General features: G+C 41.8%; 1 protein-coding gene across 4 annotated transcripts in view; it reads right to left on the bottom strand.

The window, feature by feature from the left end:
- Positions 1 to 19512, bottom strand: part of bcar1 (BCAR1 scaffold protein, Cas family member) — a 105885-nt gene that overhangs the window by 54090 nt on the left and 32283 nt on the right. For 2 of the 4 annotated variants that reach the window (XM_034587331.1, XM_034587333.1), the window contains exon 1: positions 8204 to 8332. The exons of 1 other annotated variant lie outside the window; for it this stretch is intronic. In XM_034587331.1, coding sequence (XP_034443222.1) covers positions 8204 to 8215 — 12 coding nt within the window. In that variant the 5' untranslated portion in view covers positions 8216 to 8332. Of the gene's footprint in view, positions 1 to 8203; positions 8337 to 19512 lie in introns of those variants that run through there. One more of the 4 variants, XM_034587334.1, reaches the window with a different exon arrangement.

The following is a 19512-nucleotide window of genomic DNA, read 5'->3' as shown; positions in this document are numbered from 1 at the left end:
AAAGCTTTTTAATTTGTTTGAGAAAAATACAGCACGAAAAACATTTTGTGTGCCAAAAAATAAGTGGCTCACCAAGATCCCCATCCTCAGGTTGTGTTACCTCACAAAGGTAGCAGTAATAATGTGTGCTTGTAACCTAAGGTAACTTTAAGGTTATACAGCTAATTATCGCCATTTCAGTTTTTTTTTAAATGGTTAATTCTCTGTTTATTAACTTAGTTTGACTCCTGAAATCAGATATTCTTCCTATATATTATTTGTTAAATTCTTGACTAGTTGCACAATTCTTAATATTACAAAATATCAGGGTCTGATATTACATGTGGGGCCATTTTAAAGAATAATGGCATAAAAGCTGCAGGAGCTGCAGGTTCTCTGACTCTTAATAAACATTTGTGTGTATCGCTGTAAAGTCCGGGTGTGTTATTGCTGAAGCAAGCCCAGGCTTGTAGTCTAACTTACTACAGCATTCCTTAGCTTCCACGCAGCAAACAAACAACTCTCCTACCACTTCACATTCCAGAGGTGTCACAACACACACACACTTAGATTCTTGCATTTCATCACAAAGATGAGCAACCAACTCATAAAATGAGTGATCCCATTTTCTGTCATTTTGTTGTTTTTTTTGCCTCTACCCTCCACTGTTCTTATTATCGCTCTCTGTCCCACCCTCTACTTCTTCCCTACCTCTCCTTCTCCTTCTCCTTCAGTCTGTCCTTCCCTTCCCCCTCCTTCTTTTCCTGTTTTGGCTTGTAAGACTGTTCTTGAGAAATAGTTGTGAGTGCACAGCTGCTTTATACAACAGCGGAATTCAATTCAATTGTATTTGCATAGCACCAAATCACAACATACATACTTGTATATCCCAACATATTTTACATAGTGAGGTCAAGATCTTAGAAAATTACCAAGAAACCCAACAGTTATGAAAATTAGCCAACACTTAGGCAAGGGATCCTGCACCTAGGGGAACATCTATAGTAGGGTACTGACATTCAACATCTAAAGGCCCAGAGTAGGTGGAGGCCAAATATTAGTCATCTATCTAATAGTAATTAGACTAATTATAGTCTAATGATGCTCTGTGGGTGCAGTTTTTAAACTATAATACAGTTCTGAGTTAATCCATGGGAATTTTGAATTCATCATTTTGGACATAGAAGGAGTATACTAATAAAATATGGATACACCATATACCTTACCAAAATCATATTGTTTGGTATTTTTAGGCTGAATAGATAGATGTATTTTATTGATCCCAATTTGGGAAATAATTGTGTCACAGCAGCATGACAAGGGCATTATACATAGAGCAAAGAACAAAAGACTAATTACAAAAAACGACAAAAGAGACAAGCTTGCAAAATTGTTCTGGGAGCTGAGCTTTTTAAACCTTTTTAGCCCGCTGGTGCTGAGAAATAAAACTATTTCTTGGTTTTACAAACAGCCCAACCATTATGTGCCCTGCTAAATACAGGTTAAGGCTCCTGCTTTAGCAAGTAATGATCCCAGCTGAAGAATTCCTGCCCTCAAGCTATGAGTAACAGCAGGAACAACAGCAGGGATTGTGTAGCCCTAAGCACAGGGTAGACTCAAGCAAGCGTAGCTTGAGAGTTGCTTAATGTGTTGACAGACAACCCTGGTAGTTGGCTGGTTCCTCTCTTTCTCTCTGAGGGAGTGGAACATTCACAGTTCATATAATTGTGTTGGAATATATACATTTTTAAGTGCTTCAAGATCCAATCATCACTAAGGCGTGAGTCAGCAAGAGAGCCAACAAGATACAAATTGAATGGACACATTTATTCAATCATTATGTAAGGTTTATGGATTGATTTATAATATCAGCTCATACATTGAGAAACACATTCCGCCTAAAAGCTAGAGATAGTAATCCTGTAAAAGCTAGCAAGAAAAGAAAACACTTTGAAAATATGCAACTGATACATCCCACCCCTTCCCATCGGCCCTCTCAGCAAAGCTACGTCCCCAAAACACGTGGGCACTGTCCACTTTTCCATGATTCGCTCACTAATTTCTAACTATCATCTCTGCTTTAGCTGTGTATGTCTAGAGTTCATGTTTATTATCAACCCTACCTTAAAAAGTAGCCATTAGCTGGAAAAACATCCTTTAATTCATAATTCACTCTTCTGTCTGTTGGAATGATGTATTTACAAAGAAACATTAGACAGCCTGCTAAGAAATATAGCTATCTTAGCTAAATTTTTACAGTGTAGCCTATGAAATGAGCTGGACCTCTGCTTATTTCCAATGGAATTAGTCAAAACACAAACCGATTGTGTTAATTCACTTTTGCTTTATGTCAAAATACCTACAACCTACTACACCCATACACAGGTTCATTTCATTTGCAGTCAGCCACACCCTAACATCACAGTTTGTTATATTAATCATTTGTTTCTTTGTCTTTGAGTTACCGCGGTTGTTGGGGGAAGTCCCTTCCTGGTGGAAAAAGGCGTGGCTGAGGACTGAGGACTCCTTAATCCTGGAGCCAGCTCATCAGGCTGAACCATGTGCTGCTATATCAGGGGGGTGTGCTTTACCCCTTCTTTGTTATTTGGTTTGGCCAAACCTCTATATATGTGGCCTCATGTCTCATCGCCGGTGGTCAGTTTGTTAAGTTACCATGGTCTTCAGTTGTTACATTGAGTATAGTTATCTTTTGTTGACCTCTTTTATAGGCCTAGTTATTACATTTTTGGTTTATAATGTTTTGCATTTCTTTGGGTAAATAAAAACCTAGGTTTTTCATGTACGACTCCTGTTTCCTTATTGCCTCACTGCATGGTCTCTTACACACAGCTAGAAGTTACATAACCATAAAGAACTATAAAGTGTGCACTGTGGTGGTTAAACCAACACATCTCTAGTCAACTACTACTGCTGAAATTTGATTCATATACATTTTACACTGGTGACTCAAGTCAATTTACAACAACCTGTTCAACTAAACCCATCTCATCTGACGTTATTTTGGCCATATTTCTATTTTTCAAGGATCTATAAAAAGGGGATTTCCCTAATTACTAATCAATAGATAGGTAGATGCACCCATTATCATTCTGCATTAGGGGAAAACACTCTGGCTTGTTTTTTAATTGAAATCCAAACACATTCATGTTGGGCAGCGCCTGCACCAAAAACAGTAAAAGATGTATTTCTAATGGCACACATCCACATCCTCATCAAAACAGCAGCAAAAAAGCTGAAGCTCACAGTATGTTGAAGCAGAAGGGGAGGAGAATGCTGCCGGAGAAACAGCCAATAGTAGGCTTATACCCACAGCCTATCCTCAGTGAGAAATGATGTTAGACAATTCAAGCAAACTCAAATTTATACTGAGTTATGCATCGAAATAGAAGATGAAAGCAGTGGGATGCTCTCTGCACTGACACGCTCACAACAGCAACAATGCTCTGCATTATCCAGGCGAGAGATGGGGCAGCCGGATGCAGCAGGCAGAGACAGGAAGTGAACGAAGTGGACTTAATAGTTTCAGTTTATAATTTGATATTGACTTGTAGTGTTTGGACTGTAGACACACACATGAACAAGAGAAAAATAAGTCAGTGAGATTTGTTGCTGTGACCTGACCAGGCCACACTGTTGTTGAAATTTTGCAGCACCCATGATAATTTTGATAGATAATTCTGCACACAGCACAGTCCAACTTTCTAGGGAAGCACCCTGACATGTTTATGAGTGAAGAAGATGTTCTGTGAGATGACAGTAGTGAAGAATGTTGATTTGCATGGGACCTTTATCATTATGTGAATTCCATGACAAGTGTGGTGTGAGTCCGTCCACAACAGGACTAAGCCTTGTCTCTTTGCACTAGTCCAACCCTCAAGGTGGCTCACTAGCTGCTTTCAGACATGCACTGACACTGACATTTCAGGAGAATATCTGAATGAGCCCATGTGAGAATACAGCAATATTGTCCTGAGAATTAAGTGGGTTTGTTGAGGGTGTGTTGATGATGTTTCTAATACATAACAGATGCAAAACTAAATACAAAACAAAAGAATACAAATACTACTGTTGTTCAAATGTGAAAGACAAAGTCGTGATGACATCCCAACCCAATTGTCTGGACATTATTCAGTGTTTACTTACAACGTATTGCACAATCCATCCCCTGGTGCTTATAGTATATTTTATATATAATTATTTTCCCTATTTTTAGATTTTCTATATTTATACTTGAACAAATACACCACAGCAAATTCTTTGTATGTGTAAACCTGCAATAAAACCGGATTCCGATGTTGCTCAAATCGTCAATCATCAACTGTTCTTGGTCTCCCCCTGCCCTCTCTCTTCTCTCCTGTCTTTTCAACCCACCTCTCCTCTCTTCCCCTTGTCTCCACTCACCCCAGCCGCACACTGAGTCTGGTTCTGTTAGAGGTTTCTTCCAGTTTTCCAGGGAGTTTTTTCTCCACAGTCGCCATAGCGCTTGCTCATTGTGGGAACTGTTTGGTCTCTTACTATGTAAAGGGCCTTAAGATCATTTATGTTATGATTTGGCTCTATACAAAAGAAACTGAATTGAATATATGGATATTGCAGTTCCTTAAGAGGGGCATTTTATGAAAAATCACTTTTCAGTGGTTTTGAATATCATTTGTGCCTCTTCCCTGGCTACCAGTGCAAATATTTTAATATCACTGCAGCTTATTAATTGATTCACTGCCAATATAAAAAACATATTTGAATCAGTAAGCCATTCAGATCAGGGAATTCATTGAATTAGATCGCTCCTCTCTCTGAATCTGCACCCAATCTCCACCCATAAATTCAGAAGTATGCCAACTTTCACCTTTTTTTTTACAAGCTGAACTGTAGAAATATATGGAAGCTAACACTCAAAATAGTTGGTTACATAGGCGGCTGTGGCTAAGGGGTCGAGCGGTCCTCCTCCAACCAGAAGGTCGGCAGTTCGATCCCCAGTCTTCCCCATCTGCATGCCAAAGTGTCCTTGGGCAAGATGCTGAACCCCGAATTGCCCCTCATAGAAAACAATAAAGTGCTGCTAATAGATGCACTGTATGAATGTGTGTGTGAATGGGTGAATGTAAAACTGTACTGTAAAGCGCTTTGAGTGGTCATCAAGACTAGAAAAGCGCTATATAAATACAAACCATTTACATAGACGAGCGTAGATTTTTACTTTAGTTTAGAAAAAATCTGAGGGTGTGTGCAGAGATTTGGGAGGGCCTTTCTCCACTCTGGTCTGGTGGCAAGGTGTCTCCACCAGTAGCAGGAGAGCCTTGTGACCTGGCTGAAGAGCGGACAAAGTTACTCTTAAATTTCTGCTGTAACTACCTCAGTCATACGTAGCAGGAACCTTGGCCTAGAATCCCGCTGCCTATATTCATCATCGGCAGCCCTGCACGGCATGCAAACAGCAGCCGCCCTCCAGTAAACTTATACAAACACAGCTTGCTCAGCTTCTACCCCACAAAATGTTCAGAGCTCCACTCACACACCTACACACAAGTGAAATCACTCGATCTAATCTTCTCTACCTCCCCGCCACACAACAATGTTCACTACACGCAGTCCCTTGCTCGCTTTTTCTTTCTCTTTCAAACACACACACACACACAGTGACTATTAGAGATGCAGTAATCCGCTTTTTTTCATTTTCAATCCAATTCCGATACCTGGATTAAGTTGGTTGTATTGTACGATGCGACACATCCTCCACCCCCCAGAATAATGGCTTTACACACATTACAAGTTGCCGTCTTTGATGTCTGTGTTTCAAGTGTGAAATATCTCCAAACAAACGACATGTTGAGTTAGCTAACCTCTTTCTCAGTTGCAGCCCGTCTTATTATGTTATGGCTCCGGTCCAGCTCCGCCTATATAACACTTGTGGAAGACATAAAATATGAGGACCAATGAATATTTTTGAAAGAACTTTGTAATTAATTCATAAAGACGACTATAAAATCTGGATCCGAACGTTCGAGGAAGCCGGTCCCATGTCCGATAATTGACTTGTGTAAGGATCGGAACCCGATAACAATATTAGACCGAACCCATCTCTAGTGACCATCTGTCACAGAAATAAATAATAAAGTTTTACCGTTTTACACAGGTGTAAGGGAATCTACAGAGCTCCCCAAGGAATCATAGGGAATTATTTTTAAGGATTTAGTTTGACCTCACAATTTGTTTTGTGCTCTCTCTCAATACGTGTTTCAAAATAGTTTTGTGCTACCTCACAATACTTTAGTGTTATCTCGCACTAGTTTACCGTTCCCATCATGTAACATTGTCATTTCACTTCAACAAGTGTCAAGTCACCTGAATCAATGCAATTATCCTGAGTAGATCCGACCACGTCTTGCAGTTGACCATACTGCATTCTTCTGGAGAGAAATCTTTATCTAATAATTAAATTTTTATAAGCTTACTTACTTACATAAGTTTCTATACTTCATGCCCAGTTCAAAGTAAAATTCATGATAATTCTACAGTGGGGTTGCTCTGGGAGAAGATGAGCGTAAATCGGCTACTTGATCGGATACTTGACCTGATTTTAACATTGCACATGTCTTTAATCATGGAAAACAAGTAATAACCATGTATCACAGGGACAGATTAACACAAACTCAGTCCAATTGTTGTTGAGTGTCAGAGCCTTGATGCTAAAAAGACAAATTTTCCACTAAAAGTAAAAAATTTACTTTACATGAGAGTAAGCTGACACAACATGGTGGTGTTATTTAGTCAGTGTTAAGCTCTGACACAGCCATCTCTGAGTTCCACAAGAGTTTAATGTTGTTTTATAGGCACACTAATTACGGGCATGTAATTACTCGTATACACAGCAATCTGCTCCACAGTATTTCACTGTCTGCCACATTCCTGACTGTGTAGTTACCCCAAACACACACACACACACATTGTGGTATAACATGTGCAGTGAGCCAACACTGATGCAGAGGCCTTTCACACAATAGCAGGGAAGGACTGTTTCTGCCGGTTTCTTTGTCTTTCTATCATTACTCCTCTTCTTCCATCCATTATTTTCTCCCCTTTCTCACAGAGAAAATGTTTCTCTTCCAAATGTGTCCCCCCTCCACCCCTCTATGACTTACTAAATCACTTTCATACTCTTCCGGCCTCTATTTCTGCTTGTCTTCTAATGTAGCATTTTTCTCTCTCAGCCAACCGATCACCTCCCTCTGTCCCCTGGCCATAAAACCTACATTTCTTTCCACTTTCCTCTGAGTCAGCACAAAGACAGACCAAGGCACTGCCTCCCTCTTTCTTTCTTTCCTTCCGTCTTCGCTCCCTCCTCCCATAGCCATAACCTTTTTAATTCTCCCTCCATACTCCAATGAGGCATGTGTTTGTATGCTGGACAGCAACAAGCAGAGAGCAGACCCACACCCGAACAGTTAACTGTGATGAGGGCTAAGGCAATCTGCTGTGTGTTCTCGTCTGTACTGCAGCGATTCAAACACCAAAGTTTAAGAGAAAACATGCACTGTATATCATATGGATTCAGTAAGGAAAGCTCTCAAGAGGATTACAGGCAGCAAGTGAAAAACTTTAACTCAATTTGTATGTGTTTCAGAATACCAAACAAGGAAGGTAACATTTTTGCTTCACGTATTCAAATGTTACTTTTTATATTCAATGGCCTCAAAGTCTTCTTTTTCATTGCACATTCCATGAGAGGGCAGTGAGGTCTCCTCAACCGGTGTGAACTGACCTTAAACCTTTAGCCCCGAACACACACACACACACACACACACACACACACACACACACACACACACACACACACACACACACACACACACACACACACACACACACACACACAAAATCCCCACAAATTCCTACAAAAGGTAGGAATCCATAGAGGATAATGTTAACTCGTTTCCCTCTCCTCCCCCCTTCACGTTTTCCTTTTCTTCATTCTCACCCCACTACTCAATTTGTGCACAGCTGGGTATAGCAGGTCCTGCTTTAACTCTCTCTCTCACAAACACACACGCACACAAATTGAACCCCAGAGGATGAACGAGTAGACAAACACCAAAAGAGCCACAGAATTAAAAAAGAAAAAGTGCCAAAGGCAGTGTTTTGTACATGCACACACTGAAATCTCTCTCTCACACACACACACACACACACACACACACACACTCACCAGATAGTTCATTTTGTCCCTTCTGCAGCGAGACGGCTGTGTTTACTCCAAGGAAGGGCTGTTTCTCAGCCCCTGTGACACACTTTTCCGACTAGATTCCGACTGGTGCTTAGAGTAGATCCCAAAAAAGTCCCCTCTTCCACCCTCCAGCCTTCCTTCCTATATCCTCCTGTCCTCCCTCCTTTTTCTTCTGTGTCTCTTCTATTGTCTCGTTCAGTCTTGTTTTTTGTAGTGAAGCAGATCAAAGCACATTATGCCTCCCCGTGATCTCACACAGCAAGAATGAGACTGCCACTTGGCCCATTTACTTCAGCCCTGCTCTTCCCTTCTTTCTCACTGGGTGTCTTTATCCCCCTCCCTCTCTCTTTGCAGCGGAAATGAGGGAGGAGTTTGTAACCTAACACATCACTTCCTTTGGATCCTGATAGTCCCCATATCCAGTCTAGCCATTGGCCTTAGGAGCTCATGCAAATAAGCTTTGCCCTTCCAGTGGGACCGCCCCCACCCCCTCCATCTCTCTCTGAGTCCCCCTGGCTGTGAGAGGCTGTCAGTGCGTCAGGATGCTGTAAGGACACACTCACACAGTGTACCACACATGATTATAAAGCATTATTACCTTTCTCACTGCCTTTAAACTCAGATTGGTGTTTCTTTGTTACACTGCCTGTAGACATTGTAACTCATCTTGAAGCTACAGTCTTGGTTTGGTTCGGTGTTTGGAGCATGCCAGCGCTTCATCATCATCATATAATAACTTCTATAGGTTTATTAACATGGTCCCTTTTGTTTAAAGGGGACATAGCATGCAAATTCCACTTTGTTAGTGCTTCTACAGGTTAATGTGGGTATCTGGCATGTCTACCAACCCAAAACCTCTGGGGAAAAAACACTCGTGCGTTTTGTTATAGTTCCTCTAAGTCAGAAACGTCATGCTTGAGTGACTCGATTGCGCTTCCTGGGTTTTGTGTCGTAACAAGGCACTGGAAGTCTCCCTACATGGCCTTGGCCCCCCCGTCCCCCCGTCCCCCCACACTCGTTACGCCGGGTTTACACCGGACTCAGCGAGGCTGCGAGGCAGCGCAGCGCCGTTCCCAAGCGCGCAGCCGCCTGGCTGTTCACACGGGACGAGCATTTCTCCGCTGGTCAGCCCGCGATTCACTCACATGTGGCATTTGTCTGGATCGTTGGGACTGGGAGGCTGCAGCAGCTGCTCGGGCGCGACCGCTCGCTCTCCCATGCGTGAGCTGGAATTTGTGTCAACGCCACACAGCCAGCAGTGTGGAAGACTTCCGTAGTGTTCAGCACTACTGTAACACTGGCACAAACACACAGAGCCCCCCCACTCGTTACGCCGAGTTTACACCGGACGCGGAAGCGCCGCTGCGAGGCAGCGCAGCGCCGTTCTCAAGCGCGCAGCCGCCTGGCTGTTCACACGGGACGTGCATTTCTCCTCGCTGGTCAGCCCCATAGACTGTATATATAAGGTCAGCCCGCGATTCTGCTTTCTCCGCTTGTTGTTGTACCCGTTGAATGTCGGGGTTCGGGGGTAAATGATGGTCTTCATAGCCCCCCCACCCCCCACTTTCTCTCTCTGTCTGTCTGCTTGTGTGCTTGTAGTGGATGGGCAGAGGGGGACATTTAATTATGTGATTGGGAAAATTAAAACTCCAGGACAACAGAAGGGGAATACAAAGTATGGGATGCATATTTGATAATTTATATCATATAAAATATGTAATTTATATCGTTTAAAATCATGGGGGGAGAGGGGAGCTGGCTCATTAGCATTTAAAGGAACAGGCACTCAAAACAGGTCACTCTGTGGAGGGCTGTTTTATACAGGGTAAAAAGGGTGCTGTTTTATATGATCCTTGTGGTATTTTGACCAAAGTATGTTACAGACATTTCATTAAGACCCCAAGGAACCATATCAACTTGTGGTAAAATGGGCATGCTATGTCCCACATTTCCATACAGCAATATAAAATATATCGTATCGTACTGACACAATACTACTAACACTATTTCTTCTATATCTTCATAGAAGATCTGCAGCTCCTTGTTTCATCAGCCCCCGTTTCGCTCTCTCACATGCTTGCGCTGACACACACACAAACACACAAACATGTCATCAGACACATCTTCAAACTCAGACTAGTTTGAAAAAAGATCACTCTGCCTTCACGCACACATGGATACATGATTATTTGCATATGGAGCAGGTAAGTCAGATCCAAACACAAGTGGTCACAAGACATACATTCAGGCCAGATGTTAATACCAGGTCTGAACAGGGCCACACACAGGCCATGAAGAGGCTGTGCACAGCAGGGCTGCACCTATCGAATATTTCTTTATCGATTAATCTAGCAATTATTTTTTATTACTCGATTAATATAGTTGTTGAAGTAGCCTAGTAGTTGTATCAATGTCTGTATGAAGTCAAATACTGACAAATAAAATAAAGTAAGTATAATTCAATAGTATTTCAACAATGTTTATTGTTAATTTTCATACTGAACTGAAATGTACTCTAATAATAAAATATTCTTTTCTCATTTCAACTAAAATAAAAAAATAATGGGCATTAGAAAAAGGCATCTTAAAATAAAGTGCTTAATTTTAGAAAAATAACAAAAAAGATTTAGTTTGAGTTTTCCCATTTCTTCTTTTTTCTTAATACATAACTACATTTCACATATAAACAATCTCAACAAACATGAACAACTAAACAGCTTTAAATGTCCTCTTTGTTCCCACTTTCTCTTGTTCAGTGAGAGAAGTGAACTCTACTGTGTGCTTCCAGGATTTACTACTGTAAAGACGGAAAAAGCTGCGGAGGTTAAAATAGGACTACCGTAAATGCGAAAAAAAGTGTGCATGATTAAATAGAAACGGACCGTCAAAATCGAATTATAGCATCTGGGTCCGTATAGAGCGGCCATTGGGTCTGATCCGGACCCCGGTCCGACTGATGGTGACGTATGCTTGAAGATCATGGGCGATTTTTTTCGCTTCAGCTTGCTCTTCAGTCCATGCTTTTACTGTGCGCAGCCACCTTCCATACGACACGTCACTAACTAAATGGTCTGTATTTATATAGCACTTTTCTAGTCTTGATTACCACTCAAAGCGTTTTACAGTACAGTTTTTGCCATACACCCATTCACACACACATTCATACAGTGCATCTATGGGCAGAACTTTTTCTATGAGGGGCAATTCGGAGTTCAGTATTTTGCCCAAGCTCACTTCAGCATGCGGAATGGGGAAGACTGTGATCAAACCACCGACCTATTGGTTAGAGAACGACCCGCTCTCCTGAACCACAGCTGCCCCACTAACTAACAAGTGTTTGTTGCCAATGTGTGTGTGTGTCTGTGTGTTTGAAAAATCGGACAATGGGGTTGTGACCATGTCCAGAGTTTACCTTTCACATATGAAGCAGCAGCAGACGCGTTCACAACAGAAAATCCTATGCAGCATTCACACACCAATGTGTTCCTACTTTGGCCCTCCATATGAGACAGTGTTTTTCCAGTGTTCATCAAGATGATGAAAAGACATGGCTTATTTTCTGTACCCTTGGTGTTCCAATTAATAAATGTGCACAGATGATCTGCGACAGGAAGATTGGAAAAACTACACTACATAAAGACTTCTGTCCAGTAACATATATATATAGTCTAAATGACCCAAAGGTTATCACACAGAACAACACACTAGTAGACATTGATTATGGCTGTGTCATGAAGCAACTACCAAACCCAATGAGAACAGAATGAGCCATCACTAACCAATTAGTCCAATGTATAATTAATATTTAAACAGAAAAATCAACTAAGAGAAGAAAAAGTGATGGGTGGGAACATTATTCTAAGTTGGTTTTGGAATAGAAGCGGGCCCGACCAGGCCAAAAGACGCTCCACCAGCGTTGTCTGCCTCTCCACCAGCGTTGTCCGCCTCTCTGCCTGCCTCTGGAGAGCCTCCAGCCGCCGTCTGCTCTCCGCTGCCTGCTCCCAGAACATGGCTACGTACTCCTCCGCCACTCGTGCCACCGCCATCTCCGCCTGCAGGTCCACGTCTCTGGCTGCGTGGAGCCCCACGTTGGGCGCCACTGTGGCATACGTCAATGCCACCAGGGTCTCACCACAACAACCAGAGATGAACCAGTTGCTTATCAATCAATCAATCAAATTTTATTTGTATAGCCCATATTCACAAATCACAATTTGTCTCATAGGGCTTTAACAGGGTGTGACATCCTCTGCCCTTAACCCTCAACAAGAGTAAGGAAAAACTACTAAAAACCAACCATTTTCAGCATCCTACTTATCCTCAACTGCTCCGGCCACAGCCTACCAACTCCACTCTGATCACCACCAGTCTGCTTTTCTTCTGGTCTCGACTGCCTGCCCCACCCCACTCCAGCTTTTACATTACATTACATTTAGCTGACGCTTTTATCCAAAGCGACTTCCAAACACATTGCATTCAACATCTATGAGGGGCCATTCATGGTTCAGCATCTTGCCCAAGGACACTTCGGCATCGGCTAGGTTTCGAGCCGCCGACCTTCGGTTGAAGGACGACCACTTTAGTCAATCTTCACCTCAGCCATAAAAATTTCTACTACCATCTATCTACTGTGTTTGTGTTCTGCACTTTGGGTCTGCCAGAAGAAACCGATAGGGTAGAGGGGAAGGAGGAAGGTGCACTGCATTCATCAAGGAAAATAAGGCATTCAGAGTTGTCAGAAAGGGGAAAGAGGAATAATATATTGTAGCAGGAATATGGACAAATGAACATCATAAATTACTATAACCCCAGAAAGCTAGAAATCAACAAACTCAAACAGATACAAGGACAGACTAGGAATCATATCTTTTGGTGTGGGGATTTAAAATCACATAGCACATTGTGGGGTTGGAGACTGACAGACACAAATGGGGAGATAATAGAAACACTATTTGATGATTGTAATTTGGTATGTATTAATGATGGGAGAGGGAGAGGGAGAGGGAGAAGGAGAAGGATAGATGAACACACTTCAGCACTAGATTTGACACTGCACATACAATTTCTGGAGTTGAATAATCTGGAGTTAGAGAAAAAGGTGTGAAAGGGTTACATGTTAAGAGTATATTTCCTAATTTCGACTACAGCTTGTGTTCAGGGATACTCTTTGGCGGTGTAATAGTTCCGTGTTCATTCACTGGGTGTTGACCAGAGTGACTCAACACTTCTCCAGTTGTTGATTCATTTTTTGTTTTGTTCCCGCACCTCGCAGTCTTCATTTTGTCTTCGTTGTGAGGCAGGTAAAACTCCCACTTTATTTCTCAAACTATACCTTTATGTAACACGATGAGGGATTTTCTGTCAGTGTAATATATTTGAATTTGTATATTTTTGATTGGACGAACTTGCTAGCCAGCTAGCTGCTGAAGCCAACGTTCATGCTTACCCCAAACTTGTTGAACGCATTGAATATAACTCGATGGCTTCTCGCATTTTACTCCATGATTTCGTACATGAAATTAAAGTTATACTCCTCATTATGTCTCTTTCTGTGTGTATTGTAAGTTAGCTAACGTTAGCTCACAGTGTTTGTAGTTCTATCAACATATACTAGTGTTGCCAACCGCCCAGTAAAATACGGAATCATTCCGTAATTGGACACCAAAAGACTTTGTTCTGTATTTTCACACGGGCGATTTGTGTAACATAGATGTGGGAAATCCTCCTGCTCTGTTCTCTCTCAGCCTGTCTCTCATGTCGTGTTTCACTTCACAAGAGGAGGGAGAGGTTGCAGAGTGCGTAGGGAGCAAATTTCTACTCTGCCCACCCAATTGGCCAACTTTATTCTGTCCCATTTGAAACTGCCAGTCACTTTTATTTCATTCGCCCATGAGAATTTCCTGATTTCTAAATTGCTGGTTGGACGCAGGGCTGAGTTTAAGCATTCTAGTGAGTTGTGTGGCATCCATAGGTCGCATCTCTTCTCTCCTCTCCTAGAACGAGGCGGAGTGATCTCTCACACACTCACACACACACTCAGGTGGGGAAATAAGTTTGGTTTTTGGTGCTGCCTTCAGGTGCTGTTGAAAAACAAAACACTACACAGGGGACAACCAAGCAAAAGTCTCCAGGTGTTCACAGTTTCACAAAGCAAACTGGGCTGTTGAACTGTTTTTTAACATATTTTTAATTAATGACACCTGTATCATAAAAAAAAATCCTCAGTGTTGTGTTTAACGGCAGCATCGTGCGTTCACAGCGTCCTTACTGGAACACATCACCTGCATGTGTCTTTCCGCATAGGCGTAAAAAAGTTCGGTGGCACTAGTGTGTGTGGCAGGCTGCAGGCCTATTTTAATATTTTCAATTCTAATTCAAATGTCAGGCTGTATGCTCCATGACCAACAGCAGTCGACAGACATACTAATGTCCCCTCGTTTCTTGGACACTAAGGGACTGATAAGTAACAAGTTTGAATTTGAAAACATTTGTGAAAAGTACTTGATTTACATTAAGTGATTGTTATGGTAGTCCCCCCCCCTTTTTTATTAGATTTTGCAAGACTTGTTGATGTCTGGAGCAGAAAATGCTGGGATGGAATGGAACACCTTCTTTAAAGACAAGGTCATCCGAGAGGCCAGGCTTCTCAGAGAGAGGATTTAAGGTTGTTTTTTTTGTTAATGTATTTCTGCAGACCTAACACTCTGACCCACATGCCAGCATAGTAGGTTGCGCTAATGCACCTTAAACATAGGTGCCACCCGGCATTAAACAAAAATAAGAAGATAAGAAGAAGAAGAAGGTTGGGGAGCGGAGAGGAGAGGAGCGGAAGAGGGACGGAGACGAGACGGGGAGCGGAACAAGGCTGTTAGAGAGTCACGGGCAGAAGACATTGGCAGATAGACCAGAGACGCAGAGAGAGACGCCAGCTGAAAACTAAGTAAAGGAACGTGAACGGACATATTTTGTTATCTGGCGTGTGTGTGTGTGAGTGTATGTGTATTCCCACTATAGCAAGCCGTTGTGGACAAAATACGTAATTTGTGAATCACGTCATGTTAAAAAAACGGGTCTGGTTTGACAATATCAGGTAAAAACAAGAAATTAAGTAGTCTAACAGCAAACTGTACTGTAAAGCTCTTTGAGTGGTCATCAAGACTAGAAAAGCGCTATATAAATACAGACCATTTTCCATTTTTGGATGGGTTTATATTGATTTTTGAGACTTCTTAACCCTTACTTCCTGTTCATATTTCATGCCTTCACATTATTAACAGAATTGCCTCATAATAAGTGTCTATTCCAAATTTAGAACTACAGATTTATTTAAAATGTATAAATAGCCTATCTGACATTACTTAATGGATTATTTATCCTAAATTAATGTTTGAGAGCAGGGAGAGTTTATTTTTGAGGTTTTACACCAAATCACACACCACACAATATCATGTCCTGTTTTACCTAAGACATGAAAACATAACAGCCATAACAATTTGATTGGATTGTTTTGAAAGTGAGAATGGCAAGAACATTCTGGAATTGTTGGGATTCATTATTATATTATAACCATGTATAAAAATGTGTAACCATTATAACCGTTAAAACAGAGTCACTCAAATAACATTTTCTGCTGTCACCCTGCCTGTAACTTGATGCGGAAGTGAGGACAAACTGATAGCATTGTTTTTCGACATAAATGTCTTCATCAGAGGTGCTGTAATCAGAGTTTTCCTCCATGTTGTCTTCCTCCTCCCCCTAATCACGATCTGCTTCCTCATCTTGGAAGATCAGATGAAGGGCCTCTTACACAGTATGTCTATAGCTGCCATTAACTCAGTAACTGAAATGGCAGCTCACTTACCTTTATAATCTTATGACACCACAACCCCTGTTTTGATCTATGTATTGATCTCAGTTAGCTCATAATAAGTATCTTCTAATTTGGTTATTTTTTGATTATTTTTGATAGATTGCTTATGCTTGCAGGTGCAGATCTTGTGTCTGTGTCAAGGCACCCTCTGACCTCTGTATAACATCTGTTCCTTATGTGCACCCTATATACAAGTGCATCTCAATAAATTAGAATATCATGGAAAAGTTTTTTTATTTCGATAATTAAATTCAAAAAGTGAAACTCGTATATTATATAGATTCATTACACACAGAGTGAAATATTTCAAGCATTTATTTCTTTTAATTTGGATGATTATGGCTTACAGCTAAAGAAAATCCAAAATTCAGTATCTCAGAAAATTTGAATATTGTGAAAAAGTTCAATTTTGTAGACTCACGATGTCCCACTCTAATCAGCTAATTAACTCAAAACACCTGCAAAGGTTTCCTGAGCCTTTAAATGGTCTCTAAGGCTGCTTCAGTAGGATACACAATCATGGGGAAGGCTGCTGACTTGACAGTTGTCCAGAACACAGTCACTGACCCCCTCCACAAGGAGGGTAACGCCGGGTTCACACAGGACGCGGAAGCGCAGCGCCACGGCGCGCTGCGCCAAGGAAAGCCAGGCGCCTCCTTTCCGCCCCCCCTGTTACTCAATTGTGCCGTTCACATAGGCTGCGATGCGCCGCGCAGCGCCAAGGGCGCCTCGCGCCCTGCACCGATGGTTTCGGCGTCGAGTCTATTTTTTCCGCTTGCCGCGAGCGTATAGCGCCAGGAAGCACACTGAAAAATGATTTTAAACGATATAAATGACATATTTTATGACATAAATTATCAAATATGCATTCCCATACTTTGTATTCCCCTTCTGTTGTCCTGGAGTTTTAATTTTCCCAATTTTCACAATCACATAATTAAATATCCCCCTCTGCCCATCCACTACAAGCACACAAGCAGACAGACAGAGAGAGAAAGAGAGGGGGGGGGCTATGAAGACCATCATCATTTACCCCCGAACCCCGACATTCAACGGGTACAACAACAAGCGGAGAAAGCAGAATCGCGGGCTGACCGGCGCGGAGAAATGCGCGTCCTGTGTGAACCGCCAGGCGGCTGCGCGCTTGAGAATGGCGCGGCGCTGCGCTTCCGCGTCCTGTGTGAACCCGAAGCCACAAAAGGTCATTGCTAAAGACGCTGGCTGTTCACAGAGTATCCAAGCATATTCATAGAAAGTTGAGTGGAAGGAAAAAGTGTGGTAGAAAAAGGTGCACAAGCAACAGGGATAACCACAGCCTTGAGAGGATTGTGAAGCAACGGCCATTCAAGAATTTGGGAGAGATTCACAAGGAGTGGACTAAGGCTGGAGTCAGTGCATCAAGAGCCACCACGCACAAATTGGCTACAACTGTCGCATTCCTCGTGTCAAGCCACTCCTGAAACAGAGACAACGTCAGAAGCGTCTTACCTGGGCTAAGGAGAAAAAGGACTGGACTGTTGCTCAGTGGTCCAAAGTCCTCTTTTCAGATGAAAGTAAATTTTGCATTTCATTTGGAAATCAAGGTCCCAGAGTCTGGAGGAAGAGTGGAGAGGCACAGAATCCAAGTTGCTTGAAGTCCAGTCTGAAATTTCCACAGTCAGTGATGATTTGGGGAGCCATGTCATCTGCTGGGTCCACTGTGTTTTATCAAGTCCAAAGTCAACGCAGCCGTCTACCAGGACATTTTAGAGCACTTCATGCTTCCTTTCGCTGACATCAGCCAATCACATGGCAGCAACTCAATGTATTTAGGCATCTAGACGTGGTGAAGACGACTTGCTGAAGTTCAAACCGAGCATCAGAATGGGGAAGAAAGGGGATTTAAGTGACTTTGAACGTGGCATGGTTGTTGATGCCAGACGGGCTGGTGGTTCGAGATTATAGAAAGGCAACAGTAAATCAAATAACCACTCGTTACAACCAAGGTATGCAGAATACCATCTCTGAACGCATAACACGTCGAACCTTGAAGCAGATGGGCTACAGCAGCAGAAGACCACACCGGGTGCCACTCCTGTCAGCTAAGAACAGGAAACTGAGGCTACAATTCGCAAAGGCTCACCAAAATTGGACAATAGAAGATTGGAAAAACATTGCTTGGTCTGATGAGTCTCGATTTCAGCTGCGACATTCAGATGGTAGGGTCAGAATTTGATATATTTCAATATATACGGATCAAATCTGACCCGAAACAGCCTCAATGTACAAAAACTTTTAGCACATGTACAAAAGAATGTAAAAATATTTTTTCATTTTTGTAAATTTTGGTTCACTTTAGGAAGAGCCATCAACTTTCAAACAAAAAGAATGACATTTAGGGTATTTTTACTGCTGTCAAATCAAATGTCAAAACGGGTCAAATTTGACCCGAACAGCATGTAAGGGTTAAACACATTTTATCTGAGACATCTTATTTCTATTTTACATTTGTCAGTTTTAATACCTTAATAAATTATTTTAAAGCTCTCCTGGTGTTTAGTTTTTTAACAGTGGTAATTCTGCTGGTATCAAAAATAATCTTACACTTTGTGTGACAAAGGTGTCATAATTCTGCCCTGACCCCAAATGTGTTTCACCTGTGTTCAATCAATCCTGCCTCCATTGTGTAAATAAGTCTCTGTGCTTCCCTTTGTCTTTGTCAGTTCGTCGTCTTTCGCTCTTCATCGTCTTTACCTGGTACATTTTGTTTCCTATCTTATTCTTGTTCACCCTGTGTCACACCACCTCTCTCCTAGATTTTCTCTTCGTTTAGATTATTTTTATTTTTATTTTTCTGTTTTTGGACTTGGTTTTCTTACCCTGCTTTTCTGCAAGACCCTTTGTTTGAATTAAAATACTTTTTTGTTTTGTTACCTGAACCTTGGTGCTGCATTTTGGGTCCACCTGCACACCTCACTCTGACAAAAGGGATAAAGTTGAAGTGAAATGATGAAAGGAGGAAAGAGAGCAGACAACACTCAAGATGGATCAAATCAGCTCTGTGTATTAAAGCTCCATTGTTTTACAAAAATGTTTGAAAACAAAATAAATAGCTGTACACTGCTGTTGAAAGTGTATTCATAACACCTAAAATGCTAGATTTAGAGTAAGTAAACAGACTTTACAAGCTTTACAGAGACACTTGATTAAAGCCTTGTTTCGACCACTGGAACGTTCCCCAGGAACTGGGAATTTTAGCTCCATATACATATAAATTTAGTTCTGGTAAATCATTTTCCCTGCTCAGGGTCTAGTACGAAAGTAGAGTAATCTTTGGGGTGGGGTACGCAGCATTACTGCCTGCTTGCCTTTTATTTCAGCCGGTCAGTTTCTGCATGAGCTTTTAAAGTCTTTGCTTACTTTAAATCTAGCATTTTAGGTG

Source organism: Hippoglossus hippoglossus, chromosome 6, assembly GCF_009819705.1.
Source record: "Hippoglossus hippoglossus isolate fHipHip1 chromosome 6, fHipHip1.pri, whole genome shotgun sequence".
Lineage (NCBI taxonomy): Eukaryota > Metazoa > Chordata > Actinopteri > Pleuronectiformes > Pleuronectidae > Hippoglossus > Hippoglossus hippoglossus.
The sequence above is the reverse complement of the archived record's forward strand: the minus strand, read 5'-3'. Positions and strand labels throughout refer to the sequence as shown.